We start from the raw sequence: 22085 nt of genomic DNA on the forward strand, positions 1-22085 counted from the left end.
GTATGACTCCCTTTATTCTGTAGAACACATAATGTTACTTTCAGAGACTAAACAAATTAAATTCCACCCCACAAATTCCTGAAAATCAGCATTAAAATAAATAAATAATATACTAAATATATTTGGCTTTTTTACAGCACACACTGCTTCACCATTTATCATTCTGTGATAAAGCCAATCCTATTACTTACACCTGAAGTGAGATAATGTACCTCCTTATCTCCCACTAATTTTGCAAGAGAGCTAAAACCTCAAAATGATCAGAAACTAACTCTAAATCTGTTTTAATACAATTTATACAAAATACAAAATGAGCCACCTTCTCACGTTTCCTCAGTTTTTCTTAATTAGCAGATGTTTCACCTCATACATAATCACAGGCTGGTATGTAGTCTACCTCAGACATATTTCAAGTATATGATCGTTGCCACAGTTTATAATTTCTAGGTGTACCCATCTGTTCATTTATAATAATTAGCTGGTCTAGTTCAATGGATGCATTTAAATTCAGCGGTGTTATAAACAGAATCATTTATAGAAAACTATTTCTGTCTCTGCTCTAAAGTGAGACCCCACTGTAGTTCACTCTATTTTAAAACCAATACAACTCTTAATAAAAACTAACAGGCCTACACAATGAAGCTGCATTATTAATTTGCATCAGCGACACAGCTTCCCAGAGATCTTTTATGTGATATCTAATTCTTTACATTGCAAATTGCACTTAACAGTGAAAATCAATTGGAATTTAAACAACCCCATTCAGATCATATCCTCGATTGAACCAAGAAGATCAAGCAAGGAATGTAAGATCTGCACCTTCTTTTTTTAATGAGAAGCCGCCTGGGCTGCGCCAAGTTTTTTGGTTTTCCTTAGTTCATTTCATGTGTTTAGCATCCGGACCACCACTGAACATTCGTCTTTTAAAATAAATGTCTGCAGTGTGTGACGAGAATTATTGTCTGCCCAGAGATAATTCTAGGCAACGGTCAATGTATGGGGTCACGTAACAGTGTACCGCAGCGGGAGTATTATTAGGATAATAGCAGACCTATCCATCCTCCCTCTATTATCTCTGTCTCCCCGGGTTCCTCTGACTCATGCTCCCTGTTTCGTGATCTTGGAGCCGTGGAGGGAGAGGCCAGAGGCTGTGCTAGTCACTGCAGGTGGTATGTACAAGCCCGTCCTCCCTGGCACATTGTGATAACTGGCATCCATTTCAGATGAACCCCTTCCAAGTGCTGCAGCAGTCGCTGATCTAGCTTATCATGCCTGTCACTCAAGGAAAATGACAGCTTATCCTAGCTACCTCTCTCCCCTGCAGTGACAGCACACTGCTGCCTCCGTCAAAATGCTAATGACATCAACAATGATGGCTACAAGTCCGCAACATGATAGTAACAGAAGTTGGGCACACTTTTGGGGGTGACTGAACGGATGGCTGTTCTTATTTGTACAATAGCCCATGGACTTTGCATTTACAAGGTCTCGCTCACAGTCCTGCTTGGGATGATTTTAAACATAGAAAAGGAATTCTATTACTCAGCGTGATTGGCTGTGTTCCAAAATCTAGTGAGCCGCCTGTGTAGGCTGCCAAAGTCAGCATAATTATGCTGCCTTCCAAGATATCTTGCTTTGGCTAAAGTTTAAGGCAGAATTGCATGTACCCTTTAAAAGAAGGCAATCCCAAAGTGCATTGCAAAAAGGTTAGTAACAAAAATCCATCCAAGATGGTGGATGAGGTGAGGGAAGTCTCCATTTATACAGTGCCTTCCAAAAGTTTTGAAACTCCCTCAGGTTATGGACAATATCAGAATAAATCTTTATCGTTTTGTGAATAGAACTGCCTATGTAGTAGTAGTAGACAATAATTGGTAACACTTCGCACTATTAGTATCCATATTATTAACATGGTGGCTTACTGTATATACTAGTATTTAAAAAGCATTTATTCTGCATGACCATATTCTACATCCCTAATCCTACCTGATACCTAAACTTAACAACTACCTAAATATTAATAAGCAGCAAATTAGGTGTTTGAGTCCAAAGTGTGACCCAATAATCTTACTTGGTTTTAGAACAGGGCCATTGAAACTGTTGGACCATAATTGGGCTGTAATCACTCTCACTTTGATGGTTCTTGACCTTGGAAAGAGGAAATTAAGAAAGGACAGCCAAGATGTTCCCTATCAGTCCTCACTACTCACTGCTTTGAGACTTTGTTCATTGTGTGCAAATAGAGCCATAGCTCTCTCAGTATTATTATGGATTGAATCATTTTGACTCCAACTCAATTTTTTAGTTAATGAATGACCTTTTGGTTCTGCAAACAATCCTTCTTCATTATTAGTCTTAACAAATTTTCCCAGTCTCTTGTTCAGTTTTTCCCCTCCGTTTGAAGAGCAGCTAATATTTCTAGATGCCAGCGCTGGTGTGAGGTGAACAGTATTGTTAACAAAGTCCGTTTTAGGCTCCATATTATGTACGTGAAATTATTTCCCATTCCCTACTCTCCCGGCAATCCATTTCAAGAACCATCAATTGTCAATTCCCACATCTACACCAGCAATTATTGATGGTCACGGATTCTTATTTCTGGATTTTGTACTGTTTCTGACTCATCTCTTCTCACTATTTCTTACAGTTCCTCTGCATAATATTGAGTCTCAAACTAATTTCTGAAAATGTCTTTCGTTTTTAATGATATTTACATTCCATTAACAAGTGCTGTATATATGAATTGGTATATGAATGCATAATCCTATGGGGAATGTAACATGTCTTTGTCTTTGACAAATGTGTGTGTGTGTGTGTGTGTGTATAATTACACATTCTTTCTGATCCACAATGCACTTCTAATATTGACAAACACATGCTATAACACTTTATAATAACATTTGTGAAGAAACATCATTAAAGATTTCAACATTTTCAACAGATCAAATAATTCAAGTAAGATTAAAACTTCAGTTACATATTAGCATGCATATAATATTCATATACTGTACATTTATATTTGAACAGCTTATTAAGCACAATATTCTTATACAAAGTTTTATCTATGTATGTTTTGGACATTTATTTCATATTAATATCAAAGCACCAATATACAATATTTTTTCCAAGAAAATGAATAAGACAGCTATTCAGTTAGAGCTTAAATTAATTTACTCAGAATATGCTAACATGACATGTCAAGAGAAGGAAACCAGCTTCTAACACTGTGTAACCCTTTATCAAATCTGCAAAGTCATTTCAGCATATTTAGCGTGCATTAATATAAATGAATGTTTCTCATCCGTGCGTATGACAGGACTGAGCAGTCTTTCCGTTTGTATAATGAAAACACCAGACCACATTATAGTTGTTTAGCATATTTCATATTATGCTAATATTTTCTTTGGAATCTCTTCATTTGCATTTCTGCGTTTTAAATTGTTTACAAAACATGTTCATCTCACAATCCACCAGCTCACTTTGCCAGCTTGTTAGTTTTTGTTTTGTTTTTTTGTCATGTTTATGTGTTTGTAAGTTTACTCATTATAAGCTGCATTTATACTATCTGTTGCCATGTATATGTCATTTTCATATCCAGCAAGAATAGACATATTCAGTTGAGGGATACTGACTGGATAATGTCTTCATTTGTCACACAGTATGAGCTTGAGTGCCTAGATACATCAGTTTAGTAAGAAAGTTAAAAAGCATTAAAACATTGCATACAGAAATTTATATTAATTAATTAATTTATTAAGGCAGTGAAACCCATGATTCTATTGGCCAATAGGTGATATACTAATATTTTGTCTAATTAAGGAACGTTGTAATCACTGGATACAGAGTAAAAGTAACTGCAACCCTTTCTAGTACAGTATATTTAACATTATCTACTGAGTGAGTATGAGAGAGAAAGTTTTATTTACTATAGTTTTCAATTAGCAGATATTAGCATGTTTACAGTTCTGTTGTGGAGGCCAAGTCAAAGCTTGCGAAGTGATGTGTGGGTTGTCTGCTTTCATTCGTCTCATGGTTTTCATTATTTGGTTCACTGAAGGGTTGTTATATTTGAAAGCACTGTATTCAATATTTTGAATCAATTTGTGTTAAGCTTCTTTTTGTTTGAGACTTTCAGTTACATGTGTAGCACTCATAACTTTATAGATTGAACCTTCGGCTCAAATTGACGCCAAGAAAGCATTTGTTAAAATGCTCTGGAATCAAACACTACTCAGAAGAATTAGAAAAGCAGAGAACAATAGTTTATCAGTCTTAACTTCATTAAAAGACAAACGATGAGCTTGTTAATTTTGTCGCTCAATCAGGACTTTAAGTGTGCTTGTTTTTTGCTTTGTTACATTACATTTGAATGTAATAACCCAGACTTTATATATATATATATATATGTGTGTGTGTGTGTGTGTGTGTGTAGTGGCTGGAAAAGACCAGTAAAGAAAACCAGTTGATAACCACACACTTGATTTGATTAATTAAGTATCTTTTATTCTTGTGGAAATTAATCTACAGTGAGAGTTGCTGAACGGTTACTCATATTGCAACATAGTTTTATCAGTGGTGTCAAAAGTACTGGCATTCATTACTCAAGTAGAAGTATAGATACTAGGGTTTAAAAAGACTTTTGTAGAAGTTGAAGTATCAACTGAAGCTTTTTACTCAAGTAAAAGTGTAAAAGTACTGGTTTAAAAAACTACTTAAAGTATAAAAGTAAAAGTAATGTAAGGGGAAAAAAATGCCATTAAGAACAAAAGCTTAGGCCGCACCACAGGGGCCTGTTCACTACCCCACCTACTCAAAAAAAAAAATTTCTAAAGGCCATAGGCCATAATGACTATAATGTTATATTAAAATGTTCATGTTGAAAAATTTGGGATGCACTAGGCTACCTGTTTCAGCCGCATATATGAAAATACAAAAATGGTGTGCACATCCCAAACATCTAATTAGGACGCAGGTGCAAGACAACTGAATGATATAGACAAATAAAGAAGTGAAGTCTGAACACTGAAAACTACTGCTCCAGAGGAATTTAATCAAGAAACGTTTCGACCTTCAGGTCTTCATCAACCGCATACATGCCCATTTAAAATGAACGCACTTTAGTACAATGCAAATACATTAAAGGACTAGAGATATGATGACTAGTTGCCAATAAGTATTGTTATGGTGCAAAAAGTCAAACTTCAGCAGCATGTCATCAATAACCTTTAATGGAATGTAAATGTACATCCAAGCTTAGCTGCAGGAATCTGCGAGGGCAATGGACAAGAACACTGGTGCAGGATTAGTAACAATTACACTTGTATGGTTGTCTATTTACAGTAAACATTATAATGCTGTCAAAATGAATGATTAATCCAAGTGATTAATCAAAAACTAAAACTGAAAAAGAAATCATAATCCTGATACTTTCTTGATTGATAGCTTCTTGTATTTGGTACATACGTCTGCTATGTCCAGTGTTCGGGGGGTAACGAGTTACAAAGTTGGTATAGCCTACTTATCACAACATTGTCAATCGCATCATCAATCGAAAACGCTAATTTATTCAAACGTCTCGCTACCGAACTACCTACAGTAGCTTAATTTGTGGAGGACGAAGAAAAAGCACTCATTTGGTAAATGAGCCAGTGAGAAATAATAACTTTTAAGTAGGGTCCAGTGCCTTTTCGATACTTTTAAAATGGTACCGGCTCCTAAACGGTGCCTGAACCTATACTTTAAAAAAAAGAACCACAAAAAAAAAAACTATGGATAACTTTAAAGAACATTACAAATATTTAAAATAAATCCATAGCTTTTCAGCTTGGATGCTCTCATTTCCCAAAAAAAGAACCACAAAAAAAACTATGGATAACTTTAAAGAACATTACAAATATTTAAAATAAATCCATAGCTTTTCAGCTTGGATGCTCTCATTTCCCAAGTTGTGCTTCCCTTAATCTAAGGCTAATAAATGTATTTCACAGTCTGGGTCATTATTTAATACAAAACCACACATAATATTTCTACTGTATCTCTGTCACTCTCTCTGATATTTAGTTAAGATGAGTGCTGTCTGTCACTGTCTTTAATCAGTTCTGTGAATTACTGTATGGTCATTCTTTATTAAGTAGCAAAAATGTCGTTTTTAAAATACAGTACTGTGCAAAAGTCTTATGGAAAAAATAGTATTTTCACCCCAAAAAGGGTTTTAAGCCAGTTATTTATATCTTTTGCTGTAGTGTGTCAGTAGGAAATATCAGTTTGCCATTAATTTTAATAATAATCTAGTGCGATTTTGAATGCACAAGCAGTCTGACAACGGCAAAATGAATGTTTGGAAATGTAAACTGATATTTTATACTGACACACTACAGCAAAATATATAAATAACTGGCCGAACACCATTCTTTTAAGTGAAAATACTAACGTGTCTAAGACTTTTGCACAGTAGTGTATGTATAAAGTACGTATGATTAAATTAAGTATATTTAAATAAGTTTAATTAAAGTATGTGTTCGTTCATATGTGTTAAGGGCTAGATTTTCACTGGAGGAAACGGCTGTGGTGTGATGAGCGAAAACTTTACAGATGAGAAACCGACTGCTACCTCGTGACCTTTTGCAAACTGTATTTATGACAAAGAACTGCACAGATATGGATATTCTAACAATCTATCGATAAACACATACCTTGTGTCCTCTGTTTGTTTAAGTGCGCATGCGCTGCTCCGTTCGCGGTCTGCGCCTCTGCGGATTGATGAGCGCGCTGAAAGACTGGAGGAGACCGGTCTGACGCGGGTTTCCTGTGAAATTTAAGGGGACTGACTCTGAGGCGATCGGATACCGGTTCCTTACCCAACCCTACTTTTAAGAAATATATTTTTTGATAAACTAACCCAAAACTGTCTATGTCCTGGCTGGACTGTGATGTGATTTGTGTCACGTGCAGGTGCGATGGATCGCGTACAAACCAATAGGGTGTCGGAATTGTATATGTTTATACTTCTCATCCAACCACAATCAAATTCACTCCATCCGGATGGCGCGATTTATCTGGATAGTTTTTTTTTTTTTTTTTGAATGATGACAAGCCGGAATGAAAACAAGCCGAAATGAAATAGCAGTAACGAAGCTATTTTTAAAATGTAAGGAGTAGAAAGTACAGATACTTGCCTGAAAATGTAAGGAGTAGAAGTAAAAAGTCGGCTGAAAAATAATTACTCAAGTAAAGTATAGATACCCCAAATTTCTACTTAAGTACAGTAACGAAGTATTTGTACTTCGTTACTTGACACCTCTGAGTTTTATTAATATATAATATTTATTAATAGATGGAAATCATGGTCACATTTGTTTGGATGGTATTGTTTAATACATGGGTCAATTTTAAAATACATTAATTCTTCAAAAAGAACTTGAGCACAAAAAAGTCTGTGTAAACATTTTGTTGCAAGGTTTTTTTTATATTACTGAAATAACCTCATTAATTAGTTATAGAATTCAATTTATTACTTTCCAAATGTTTAAAAGAATGGTTAATGGAACCAAAACTTGAGTCTGACTGAATTAAATGTAGAAGTGCATTTGAGATGCAGTCTCTTTGATTTTAGCACACTGAAATATGACTTCATTGGATCTGTTTGGAAAATAAATGATTTTTTAAATTGTACTGTCACACACCATTACACACATATAAATGTTTATACCTAGTCAAATTATAACACTGCATAAATAAATATTTCAAGATGAACAAAATCACAGTTTTGAATGTTTTATATTTTAGTCTTTTTAATTAACAAAGCAACAAATTGAGTGAAACGGAATGATAGGAGAATGATTATCTTTATATTTTATGACAAAATAAATGACATTTTGATGTCTCCCACTATCAAATATACAGTTCTTATTTATTTATTTATTTGTAATTTTAACACTTTTCAAACTGATTCAAAATGATAAATACTGATAAACAGATATTTTTGTGTCACAATCTGCATCCCTTATTAGATATTAAACAATTCGGTCCTCTTAATAGAATATGATTCCATTTAACATTTCATCTTCAATCCTAAATGTAACACTACAAGTCATAACTCTGAGATTCTTTTATGAGTCCCATCTGTCCTGTGAAGTCCAGCTGGCAATTAATGAATTACAGAAGACATGTCTTCATAAATAAAATCAGCTGTGTAAGGCAATTTGTGAACATTCAGGGATTCTCATTTCATCTGGACACAAACACATGCATATATGTCCTTAAGGATTAAGTAAATGAAGTAGCGTGTCAGTTAAACACATTGCTAGATAACAGGAGGACAGACAATCTGTTATCTGTAGTTAAAAATGTCTACTTGCAAATCTGTCATAGTACAGTTGGTAAGAAATTTGCAAATAGGCTCAAAAGTTGTGTACTGTATATCTTTATATGTATACAAAATTAGAATAAGCACATCTCAAATTATAGTGAATTTAAAATTGTTTGCTTAAGGTGCCTAGATAGTGTACAATAAGTATTAATGTATAAAATGATAAATGAACAAATTGCATGCTAGGTTTATATGGCAAAATTAGCAATACTATATCACGTGATTATCAAGGTGGTTTTATTAATTATTATGCCACAATACTGATGTACTATATTTGAACAAACTCAGAAGTTTGTACTTTCCATCATAAGCAAAATGCATATTTACAGTGCATAGCAGAATGAAACAAAGTAGGATGCATCACTTAATTTTGCAGGTTTGGAATTTATTTTGGTGTTTAGTTCCATCATGACTCTTACACACCTGCCAGAAATTTTCAAATGATCCCAAAGACATTGATTAACAGGTTCAGGTGTGTTTTATTAGAGTTGGATCTAAACTCCGAAGATTGGAAAATCTCCATAAACAGGATTAAAACTCATTGGACAAGCAATATGCTTAATTAAATGTCTACACGATTCATTAGTACACATATATTTTCTCTGGTTAAGAAAGTTTTAAAGTGCAATGTATTGACTTAAGCATAATTCTTTAATTATTAATCCATTATATTAAATCATTTACATAAGACCTGAAACCAACCTACTAGCTACACAAGCTTGATTTAATACATTAACCAAATTCCAAAATGTATCAGACTGCCAATAATAATGTTTCAATTTAGCATTGCCAAGATGGGTGATAAAGCAGATAACTTTAATTTTCAACTTAAGTCTTTTTAAAACTGTTAGCTTTGCACTTACAGCCTATATTTGAATTAAGTAAATAAAAAGGCTCACTCTCATTCTGTCTTCTATGGAACACAAAGGAAGGTATTTTGAAGAATGTTTTAGTTGTTTTAGAGACATTTATCTATTTAATTTGTGTGTTTCACAAAACATAAGTAGGTTTTACAGTGACATGAGGGTGAGTAAATTAATAAAGAATGTTAATTTTGGGGTAAGTTATGGCTTTAACATAACTGCCATGTTTAGATCCATTCTTCAGACCTTCCCTCAGAATCAGCACTAAAAATCTGGATGGCCCTTTTTTTATGTTTTTAGAATCTGTTACCATAATTTTTGACGAAATAACTCATGCTGTAGGGGTCTCTGGCTCCTGATGAAGTCTGTCACTCTGAGAGGCTCTGAAGTGAAAGTGTTTAATTGAGGTTACCTGTGGCATTAAAAGGCACCTGTATTGTTTTCCACAGTCACACCAGGAGAGACTCTTCACACAACTCTTGCTGTCACAATATGGCTTCTGGAGTGCTTTCACCTCGAATGCGTTCCCAGTTTAGCTGAAGCAAAGTGTTAGTTTCTAGAATCTTGTTAAGCTGTGAAAACAGCACGCAGGTTTTTTTCTCACATTCACAGTTTTAGATGTGCAATTTGAGACGTGTAAGTCAGGCAGAGTTTCTCGAAAGGTCATGAATGTTGATTTGATTCCATGAACAGATGTCGAGACGAATTGGGAGTTACAGTATCAGGTGTGAATTTTCTAAACTATTTGTTACTAAAGCAGTAAGCACAGCTCAAAACTAATCTCCAGTGATGCCTTCACACTGCGCTACATTATTGATAATGAATGGCATGCCAAATAATCCCAGTCATTCATGGCTTCCGGGTCTCACCACATCAGTGCCTCTGTAGAAAGTGATTTATCTTTATCTGGCCACACGCTTTCTCCCTTCCTCATTTTCCCAGTATTCTGGTGATGGGGGGCTTTTACTAGGCAACATCCACAGTACCTCACACATACAAACCCACCCCGTTCCCTCAGTTTTGGGGTCTAGCCTCGGGGTTGATAGCTTCTCTGTTTGTCACACTGCTGGTTGCTTTGTGAACTCAGAGGGATTGGGGTCTTATCAGTGGTGTGGCAGGGCCAGGCTATCAGCAGCCAACAAAGATTGAATACATCCATCTGAGCGCTTCACTGCCCCAGATGATTAAATGAAACACGACTGGTCAGCGATGTGGAGATGCACAGTTCGAAGCTGTGTGGACATATTTGCGTCCCTCAGTAAACATTTGTGACAACCTTTGTTTAATTGTGTATTCCACACATGATAAAATCTTGGTTGATAGCGGAATCGTATCTCCTGCCGCTGTGATTTTGACAGTGATACACCTGCAGGGCTCACTGTAGACACAAGGCTCGCATTGGAGCTGAAGTAATATGTAAGTGATGTAATCGCTTCGTGGCCTTCAGCAGACAGGTGCAATATTGTCTGCTTCGAGACACCCACAGGTTTTAAAGACACTGTGAGCTGGGCTTGTGTTTCAGAAATGAAAAAACTGAAATGGAGATCTATTTTCAAGAAAGGATGAACCATGGCTTATATGTAAGGCTGACTCCAGGAATTTCTGTTTTTATTTTTTCCCTTCTCTCTCTTGTAAGGAACAAAATCACTGGGTTCTTTCTTTATATTACTAAATAAGATATTTTTATTTGGAGATGGGCTTTAGAAATGATAAATCTATATTTTCAGGTATAATAAAAAGACTGAGGCTAGAAGTCACCACCTGCATATAATGGCTGATATGTCTACAGCAGATTGTGCCGAGAGAAAATTTTCACACCTAATTTGAAAAAGTGAGAAACTAAGCACGAATGTTGTCAACGTAGATGTGCTTTCATGTCATTAAGGATTTTCTTTACTGTTAATACTGGATGATTTACTCCTGTGGCTCAAAAGCAATAAGCGTTAATTTAGAGAGAGGACCTAGTGGCAGTACTTCAGTTCTTTAAAGTTAAAGTTCTTTAATTCATCCAGCGCCCCAGATCCGGCAGCACCCTCTTCAGGATGCTGATGACCTTTACATCTCTCCCCCTATACCCTCCCCACTGGACAGATCTTATACAGGGAGTGCATCCCTGAGGCATAGATGGGGTGCTCACTTCACAAGCCACTAAACAGAAATGATAGCTGAGTTGATGGGGACCAAAGCTCATCTGGCCTTTCTAGGAATACTTCCTCACCCCAAACAGGCCTGTGACATTGGATTGGACTGAGCAAGGACTATGGAGATTTGCAGCATTCTGAATGCAGTGGCTTTCCTCCAGTGACAAAACAGAACAAGAGCTGTTTCATATAGGCTTAGCTTAAGCCTTATCTTTGACAGAGGGACAGACAGAAGGGTTGGAGAGAGGTGGATGTAAGACAGAGATTCTTCATGTACAAAACAAGGAAGGAAGGACTAAGCAGGGATTGAATTGATGTAGCCGTAGGTAGATCAGAGCTTCTTTCATTACTCAAGGTAGAGCGTGGTTAGCTGAATACAATAGGCGCCTGTCCCACTGGTTGTGTTAATCTCTGTAAACATAAGGGCCACAATTGTGAAGATCTAGTCAAAGCACTCATTTTCAGTTAAATTAATTCATTTCTACAACCAGCAACTCCTCTACTGCTTAGAGACTGGAAAGAGAATTATTGATGTTGATTACAGACTACAATTTACAAGTGATATAATGAATTCTAAAGTTTTGCTGTAATTTGATTTCTTGGTTTTCAAACATTGGCAAATGTTTGACAGATCAAACAACCTGTGCTGTAGTTCCAGGCATCAGTGAATGAGGGATCAACTGGGGTGGTAGTGAACCTGACGGTGGATGACAGAGATGACCCTGCCACTGGAGCCTGGAGAGCCATCTACTCCATCATCAATGGAGATCCCAACCAGAACTTTGAGATACAGACCAACCTGGACAACAATGAAGGGATGCTGTCAGTGGTAAAGGTGCGCAATGTATTTTTCAGTTACTTGATTTTGTTTTATTGGTGAAGGCATTAAGATTTCTATAATTCAGCTTGAACCTACAAAGTTTTGGTTATCAATTGAGACCTTGATCAATTATACAAACAAGTTACTAAGTGTTGATTGGTAACAAAAACTTAAAGAGTTCAAGGCCAAAAAAGGGACCCCTTTATGAGCCGCTAATTTAGGATTTGCAGGATTTTGCCAGGTAAAGGGCCACTGTCTTGTAGAGCGGAGATCTTCAACGCTGCTCCTGGTGACCCACCATCATGCAGAGTTCAGCTCCAACCCCAATCAAACACAAATGAACCAGCTAATTAAACTTTTCAGGATCACTTGAAGGATACATAGGCAGGTGTGATGAAGCAGTTTGGAAATATACTTTGCAGGACGGTGGGTCCACAGAAGCAGGGATGGATACCTTTTCTGTAGAGTTTAGCTCCAAACGACAACAAGCGACGGTCGGTCTAGTTTGTTGGGGTTTTCCACTCGTCTCACGTATCTCGCTCACATCGGCAGCAGTTTGCCCGATTTAACATGTTGAAACGGCATCGGCGAGAGTGAGACCTCTGATTGGATGTTCAGTTTAACGAACGAGTTAGTGCAGAGAATTAAAGCAAAAGTGATGAAAACAAGCATGTGAATTAATGCGGTACAGACAGAAGGTTGTTTCAGATGTTACATGATCTTTCCCAATCATTCCAATACCCTACGCCAATGTTTTCATAACATGAGCTGCTTAGAATTATTAAAGTTATTAACCTTTCAGCTTACCAGAATAGTGGCCCACACAAATAAATCACATCTGAACCATCTATTTAAGGCAGGGTTTCTCAAATCTTGCCCTGGAGGGTCAATGCACCGCCAAGTTTAGCTCCAACCCTTATCATACTACCTGTGATTTTCTAATGATTCTGAAGACATTAGAGATTAGCATACTCAGGTGTGTTTAATTAAGGTTTGAGCTAAACTCTGCAGGAAAAGAGCCCTTTAGGAGGAGGCTTTGATGCCCCTACTCTTGTTCCTGTTTTTAAAATATACCTTAAGTTACTTTTGACAAGAAAAAAAATTACTAATTGAAAAATAATGGTGAAGAGTCATTCGTCTGGTATTTGTTAACTAATTGCTCTGAAATAATTCCTTTTGTTTTTCCTCAGCCTTTGGACTATGAAAGTTCAATGTTTCACACACTGCTGATAAGAGTGGAAAATGAAGACCCTCTGGTTCCTGATGTTGTGTATGGCCCCAGCTCTACAGCGACAGTTAACATTATTGTTATGGATGTGAATGAAGGACCAGTGTTCTTCCCAGATCCTCTGGTTGTCATCAGGAGAGAAAACATTCCCGTTGGGAGCTTTGTTGCCATTCTGAACGCTACTGACCCAGACTACCTACAAACACAGAGCATAAGGTTGGTAAAGTATGACAATGGTCTTCAGTTTTTGTTCTTCTGGTCATATAATGCTACAGAGACTGTTGGGTAGACTTCAACTGAAATTGTCTTAAAAGGTTGTGCCGTAGGAGCATCACTGGTACATAGAGTAATCTCATGTGCACCTTTCTGACCAAGTGAACCATTTCTAGAGCCAATGATGCTTACAGTATGTTCTTTTTCTGTAACACTGCTTCTGTGGTAGACATGGGAGGGATAACTTTTACAAACACTGAAGCAAATGTCACATAACTTTTCATTGGATTCACTAACTGATGAATGTCTTGGACGAGCAGGATAGCATGACCCATGTCACTTAGACATATCTCAATGTGGTTATTCTTGTCTTACCGTGCTTTGTCCTGATTCCAGCATGCTTGCTGTGTTTTCAGTTATGCTTGACATTTGAGCACACAACTCTGCAAGAAAGAGTTTGACCATCTGTGCAGACATTCATCTTGCTGCCCAACTACATTATTGACCAAGTACTTTGAGCCGCTTTCTCTAAGAAGATTATTAGAGACTTGCGACAGATAATTACTTTAATGTAGCTTTTAACTTTCCTTGAAGCCTCATTACCTTATCATTAAGGTAATGCAAAATGCAAACATACAAAATATTAGCATTTATGTGTTTGACAGATGCTTTTATCCAAAGTGACTTACATTGCATTCAAGCTGCACATTTTTTCAGTTCTTGATCTCCCTTGGAATCAAAGCGAGGACCTTGCTGCTTATAGCTCCATAAATGTTTGCGCTACGGGAAAGCTAACGTTTTAATATCAAGAATCAGCTTTGTACGATTGAGCACCTTTTCTCACACTCTTCCTCTGTCCCTCCTTTGTTAATTCCCTCAACCGTGTTTGCTGTTAGTGTGGTTTGTACACATTTGCATTTCTTATGTGATCTCAGTGTAAGCTGTGCCACGCTTGTTCAGATCAGGAGAATTTAAACAGGCTCCTGTGATTCGTCATGTCCGCTTAGCGTGTATGAAACTCACAGTATGAAACTCGGTGCGCTGCTGTGATCATGTGCTTTGCCATTATTGCTGCTCCATCCTGCTAGTTAGTGCGAGGCCTCCTCATCACAAACCATATGAGCTCTCTCCCTTCTCTTTCTAATTCTGTCCTCTCTTCATTCTTTATCTCTTCTGTATCTGTCCTCTCACTGTCTGCCTCACCTCTTTTGATCTCCTTTTGCCAGTAAAAGGCTCTTTGAAGTACCATAGCTTTCACCTTAGGCTATAAGTGGCAGGACTGAGTAAGAAAAAAAGAGCACGCTGCAGCAAAAATGAATAGGAAAGACAGAGGGAAAGCTTGAGAAAAGCTCTCTGTCTGTCTGTCTATCTGTCTTGTTTTTCTATCTAGTGTTCTAGTATCTATCATCTTTGTCTGTGTCTGTCTGTCTGTCCATCTGTCTTGGTTTTTCTATCGAGTGTTTTATGTATCTATCTATCTATCTATCTATCTATCTATCTATCTATCTATCATCATTCTGTCAGTTGGTCAGCCTGTCTGTCTATCAGTTTTTCATTCTGTCATTCTATTGTTTTATCTTTAATTATCCCTTGTTCTGCTTATCGTTCTGTCATTTGTTCTATCCATCTCTTTATCACTCTATCATTTTTCCACTTTTTTTCTGTACCTTTGTCCCATATTCCCTTTAACACAGTTCTGATATGGCATGCATTTCTTTTAAGGCTTATATTAGCAGAAGCTGCCCCAAAGATTGCCCCCTAGCAAGGACAGAGAGTACAAAAGACAGTGAATCCCCATTGAACTGTTTTTCTACCTGTGTGCCATGGTAAGGACTGCATCGAAAAAAAAAAAAAACAATTGCAATCAGGCATCCTTGATTAAAGATGAGGATTAAAATGGCTGCAGAATTAATAAATTATCAAGAAATTTGTGGAATTGTTATTGTGAACAACAAGAGTATTGTAGACCTTTGATTTGAAGCCTAAATAAATTCTGGTAAAATATAAAATGAAATAAAATATGCTGTAGTTGTTTCTATAGTATTAGTTATTGTAAAAACATAGGAATGGTTCAGCTTCTAAAAGAAAAAAAAACTATTTTTAGGTCTTGTTTGATGTCTGATTCTATTCCTTTTAATTTATCCTCTAATTTAGTTTGAATATTCTAGATTTTTATTTTAACTGACAGAAATGGCAACGATTTTTCCATACAGACATATTGTTCTCTTGATTTATCATAAAAAGCTTATACAGGAACCATAACATAATAATGCTTTTCACATCCTGCCAGTTGTATCTCTCTCTATTGATAAAAGATAAAAGGGAAATGGTCTAGAGGGATTTATTTATTAGTTTGTTTGTTTGCTGCTTATCGATTCAATCTTTTTGTTAAATCACAGGAAATTTCCAGATCCAAGAATGGTGTGATTGTTTAGGCTCTAATAGCATACATTTAGCTTGATTTTGTGAAATAAAACCCACTTAAGGATCATTATGCTTTTCAATGGCTCTTTATTATAGACATGTTTGGAGCTTTATCAGACATTCCTCTAAGTGTCAGACAAGGTTAGGATTTTGGGGGTCTCTGATGTGTTTTCTCAAAGGTTTTTTAGAGTTTTCTTCCATCTCCACCCCTTTATTTAGCTCTGTCAGGCTTGTCAGGATAAGGTGAGCTGTGCATCATTGCTAGCCTGAGGGAAATCACAAACACAGACACTATCAGAATTATGGGAAGGCTCGTTGGGTGCAAGCTCCCTCACCGCCACAGGTCGTTAGGAGTGATGCTGAGGAGACGTCTGTGAAATACACTGGGTAGAATTTATAAAATAGATTCAATTCTGTTTGCATTAGCTTATGTTAACAAAGTTGTAGTTGTTGAAGCAGTGGTTGTTTTGGGGTCCAAGAACAACTGAGTGTGCAATCTTTTTCATCCACCATTACGGTTTAGTCTCTTTTTTTTTTTTTTTTGCATGATTTTTTCATCTGTTCCATAACAATCAATGCATAATAATTGGATATTATAGTATTCCTGAGCAAAACAAAGAGGATCTTTAATGAGCACCGTCATATCTCAGTCTGTATTGAAAAGTACCATCCACAGTCAAAGTGTAGCGCTTTCCCTTGGATCAGTGCAGAAATCCCAGTCCAACTCTGCTTCAAAGTTCTTTGAGTTGATCTTGCTCCAAGAAAAAAAAAAATGGTTTCAGAACAGCCCTGTATACATAATTCTGAGTTTGTTCCTCCCTTTGGCTCTGCTGCAGTTTAAAACTCTGAGAAAAAGAGAAGAAAGACTCTAAAAAGACGTCCGAAGCCTATTTGTGTAGGAAATGTTTCCCATCTCTTTATATACCCCCCATAAGACACTTATTATTTACATATTCTACACATACTATAAATATGCCACAATTTGCTAGATATATTTCTAATTTAAGAAATGTATAGAATGTAAACATTTTCTATTTCCTTTTTTAAAATATACTACCGTTTAAACGTTTCAGAACACCCACTTTTTCATTTTTTTTTTATCTGACATTTATTCATAATTCAGATTACTTTGAAATCAAATCACATCAAGTAAAAATAAATAAATAAACTGAACAAAACGGAACCAATAACATTTTGTAGATGAAAAAATTAGTAATTGAATCTTTGTGTAAAACAATAATTTAATTCTAAATGCATAAAATCAAGCCCCATCATTTTTCATTCTGAAATACATCACATTGTGGATTGGGAACAGCATTTTAATGTTGACACTAACTCCTTGCGTATTAATTTATTAAAAAGAGAATTGTTCTTTAGATGTACTGCAGCTGAATTAATTCAAGGTCTTTTGTATGTTTTTATGAGAAACCATTTCAATGCATGTTAAATGATGATTCAAGATTAATTCTACACCGCATAACAATTCCTCATCTGACTGTAATATTAAATATCTATTCACATTTTAAAGGAGATTTGAGTGGTAATATTGTTTTGGTGTGCATTTTATTTCTTTATATGCGGGTTAAAGTGTTTTTGAGATAAAAAAAGCATGTTAATGGATGTATCTTTGTCAGCAGTGAAAGCTGTGAAGTGATGCCACTGCTTTAGACACAGCTGTGTCATCTGATTTAGTGAAACACTCTCACACCTGCACTACCACGCTTGATATTTAACAAATGCACATTTGTATATCACAGCCAATATGCTGGATGATATTTAAAGTGACTTTGTTTGTTTGTTTAGTGATGTTAAGTTGTTCCTGACATTGCTGTTCAGTCCTCAGTGCAGGCTGGGAAAGTTAGTGATAGTGACATTAAATTAGATGCAAAACATGTATTACTTTCCTCTCACCCCTTTGCTCTCCTGACCTTCAGGATGTGACTGAGCTATTTCCTCCTTCGTCGGATCTGCATCCGTTGCACCCTTCTCTCATTAGTTGTTTTGGAAGTGCAGTGCTCAGCAAGTACTGAAAGATAACCGGTCATGTCTAGATGACAGGTCAGTTTTCTTCTCATTAGAGCAGCGGATCTCAACCTTTAAATCTTCAAGGTCACCTAATGTCAAAGGTCCCCTCTTCAGGCTATTATTTTCCAAAGTAGAAGTTTAAACTAAAACAAGTAAATGTTGTTAGTGCATGGTTTTTGAGAAGACAAAATTAGACATCACTGTAACTGAAACTCACTTGCTTTGCTCAGCTAGCCTAAAATTATTAAAGGAAACATGGTTAAAAATCACAAAAAAATGAAATTTGCAAATCTGTTTTAGATATGAAATTTTTTTTGATCTATACAAATTTAGTTTCCCGATATTATGTGCAGCAAAAAAAAAAAAAAAAAAAAAATATATATATATATTTATTTATTTGAAATGAGAACTGAAAATGTACTGTAAATGTACATGTTCTTGATTTACTCCTGATATGCCATTTTTTACAAAAAAATATTCATATTTAGAGGTTTTGGCTTTTTTAATATAACATAAATTCGTTTTTAATGATTTTAAGACATCTTGCTGTCACAGCTTGTGTAAATGTAATTGGGTTTCGTATGGTGTTGCAATGACACATAATACATTTGGATGCAAAGTGTTTTTGTAATTACACTTGACTCGGTTGCTCCTATAGTGCATTATGTGGGTGCTGTGGGTTTGCATATGTTAATGTCTCTTTGTGTATATGTGGGCGAACCATTAATTAATCACCAGTGTTAAATGAACTCTTTTGTAGAGTTAAGTTTAAGTTTGCTGTAATTTGTACGAGTTGATTAATTACCAGTAATTTTACATGTGTGCAAATCTGGAGGTCCCTCTTCTTCTGTTCAACAATGCAGTACTGTAGTATAGCTGTCTGTTTTAATTAACAACAACTCTACTGCCTTCACATCTCGGGAAAGTGAGAGGACCACAGCGACCCCTTATTCTACCGAGTTCCTGGAATTTAAAGATTGTCAAAAAAAAATAAAATAAAACAACTATGCGGCATTCAGAATAATCTCTTGTGAGCTGCACTGAGAGTTTGGTGACAGCGGAGGGGGGAAGAGTTTTGGCTGGTTCATGTCAGGTCTCGCTTACTCTGCAGTGGCTGCTCAAAAGAATAACTGCACTTGGAAAAACTGAATTAATTTAGATAAATATGAAGACGCTTGGCCTCTCTGACTCCTTTCTTTATGGGAGTTAACCATTTCTCATACAGAAACAAGATACGGTTGGCTTTCCTCATTAGTTCCACAGTGTAAGATATAATTCAAAGCTAGTTTCTTATCTTATTTCCTTGCACAGGGCCGGTGAAGTCCTCATGATTGTAGTTTACATTTTCTTGAATGCTGAGATGTCAAATAATTGTGATTTAATATTGGCAAAGTGTATTTAATTTAAGTCTAGACCCCTAGACCCAGTCTACAAGTGTTGATATTTGACCTCTGTTTTGCAATAGAAAGGCTGTTGGTATAGATGGCACTTTCTTTACGTACTTTTGAGTGATTCCTCTATATTGATTTTAATTTTTTTTTGTAATTGGTAAATAATATTGATAAACTTAATTAAACATCATGTCACTCAGCTAACATTCAAATGTTTGGGGTCGATATGCTTTTTTAATACAGTTAAAACGGTAATATTTTATTTTAAAAATGTATCATTTAAAATAGCTGTTTATATTTTAATATCAAAATGAAATTCCTGTGATTGCTCTTCAGTATAACATGATCTTTCACAAATCATTCTAATATGGTATTAGCTATAAATATTAATAATATTTATATATTTTCTTTTCTTTCGTAACATTACTATATTTATAAGCAAACATGTCTGTACTGTTACTTACAGTATAAACAAGTTAATGCATCCTTTGCTGAATAAAAGTGTTTAAATAAATCACACTGGCCTTAAACTTTTGAATGGTATTATACATACAGTTCATATAGCCGGCTCAGAATAGGGTATGCATTTAAAGTTCTTTCAGCCAATAGAATCACTTTGGGGTCTGAGGGGAATAGGAATCTTTAAAGGGAAATAGACTCTGAGTGTGCCGCAGGAAGCCATTTTGGCTCATTTTCATGCAAAATCATAAAATATAGGCTTGTCCTACGGAAATGGACAGACTGCAACAAAACTGTGTCTGATTTCTATTTCCTCTTGACATTAATAATGACTAACGTGGTATTAGTCTAGGAAACAGTTGTGAGAGACCGCTATAATGCGGTTAAATAATTAAAACTATCCAAAAGGTGCCAAACAGGAAAGACTGTGAGTGGCAAGGCCTCTCTGAAGCATGGATAAATTGGTTTTCTCTGACTTAATTACAGGGTTATGATTTTCAACCGATGCAAAGAGCTGCTTTTTGTGCCTTATTATGATAATAAATTAGATTTTATGTATTGCATTGCTGAGGCATGATAATTTATGGAAATGAAGCCGAGGTAGTGGTTCCTGTTACCTCGGTTATGCAGTTTAGTTCTCAGGCAGTGAGCTCTTAAAAAAAAAAGGTGTGAAAGAGATGGGGGATGAATCTGAGCGTATGTGTGGTGTGTCCGTATGCTTGACTGCTGATATCACACAAGGAGCTTTGATGATTCTCACAGTCTTTGCTTAAGCTTACAGTAATCAAGTGAACGTTTGTCTGAACACATGCTCCTCAATCCTCAGTGGCTGAATAAACTTTGCACAGCTTGGCACATCTTTGCGTATGGGAGTCTCAGTTGGAGACACCATTGTTCTAAGAGGTCCTAGCATAACGTCCTGTCCAGCTAAATTGCCTCCCTCCAACCAGGGGGTATTTAATCAGTTCCCAGGTGCTATTATGTACTTTTAAAATATTAAAGTACTATTACCACAGGTACAACAGTAACAGCTCACACGTTTTAATGTGTGTATAAAACATAAATTATGATTAGAAAAAAAAAACTAATCCAATAATAACAACTGATATAACTGCACGTATATAAAATATTGTAATAATGCAATTGCTAGCATGATATAACAATAATTTTACAGCATTTATTAACTTTGGTAATTGTGTTAATTTCCATAAATACTGCTTTCTGCATCATTGAGACCGTCCGTAGGTGGCAACAAACTCAATGAGTGAGTTATTGACCACGTTTACATGGACATCAGTAATCTTATTCTAAATAAGACCATATTATTATTATTATTAAGGTGTTTACATGAGTTGCTTTTAGAAGAATCCTTTCATTTTCATGTTTTATGTGTCCGTACATAGATCAATGTCCCCACGCAATGCCATCCGATGCCCCCTCCAGAATTTCACATATAGACAGTAAATCGAAATTAAATCACAAAGGCAATAAATCGTGATTAGACAGAAGCAGTGATTGTCATGCGTATCTTTCAGTGAAGCACAGTTCTGTGATCAGCAGTAAATACCCATCCAAAGGCCAGAGGGCGCTCTCACGCCGAAAATCCAAATATGCCCCAAAGAAGAAATACGGAATGCTGCACCGAATAAACAGAAGATTTAACTACTTTCATTGATTTAACGTGACTAATAAACACACAACTATGGCAATATATGGTTTATCTGCATTCTTATTAGTATAAATTTCATCATAACAAAATATATCTATGCTAATCGACATAGCCTTTATCACTGCTTAGAATACAATGACATATTTTGTGTCACAGAAGGATTTATTTTATACATTTGTCTTACGTTATGAAGTGAATTTGGAGTTAAAACATTGTTAAATGTGGTATTTTCACATGCTCTCAGATGGAGCAGCATTTACAGCATTTACACAGAGCTGTAGTTCACTGAGAAGATACACAAACAACTGTCATCATTGTCTTAATCATGTTAAAATGGAATTAATGTTGTCCATGTTAACGTACTCATTGAGTCATTCTTTCTACCAATTTGTTCAGTACAAATATTCGTTTAGGAATAAAACAAGTGTTTTTGTCAGTCAGTCAGAAAATCATTCACATAATTGGTTCTATGAAAACATGGAAT

The 22085-nt window shown here is 35.9% G+C and overlaps 1 protein-coding gene across 3 annotated transcripts in view; it reads left to right on the forward strand.

The window, feature by feature from the left end:
* Nucleotides 1–22085, forward strand: part of cdh13 (cadherin 13, H-cadherin (heart)) — a 284768-nt gene that overhangs the window by 230025 nt on the left and 32658 nt on the right. For all 3 annotated transcript variants that reach the window (XM_026287280.1, XM_026287281.1, XM_026287282.1), the window contains 2 exons: nt 12025–12207; nt 13383–13636. In XM_026287280.1, coding sequence (XP_026143065.1) covers nt 12025–12207; nt 13383–13636 — 437 coding nt within the window. The remainder of the gene's footprint in view (nt 1–12024; nt 12208–13382; nt 13637–22085) is intronic.

The sequence above is a fragment of the Carassius auratus genome, chromosome 18 (genome assembly GCF_003368295.1).
Source record: "Carassius auratus strain Wakin chromosome 18, ASM336829v1, whole genome shotgun sequence".
In the NCBI taxonomy this organism is placed as follows: domain Eukaryota; kingdom Metazoa; phylum Chordata; class Actinopteri; order Cypriniformes; family Cyprinidae; genus Carassius; species Carassius auratus.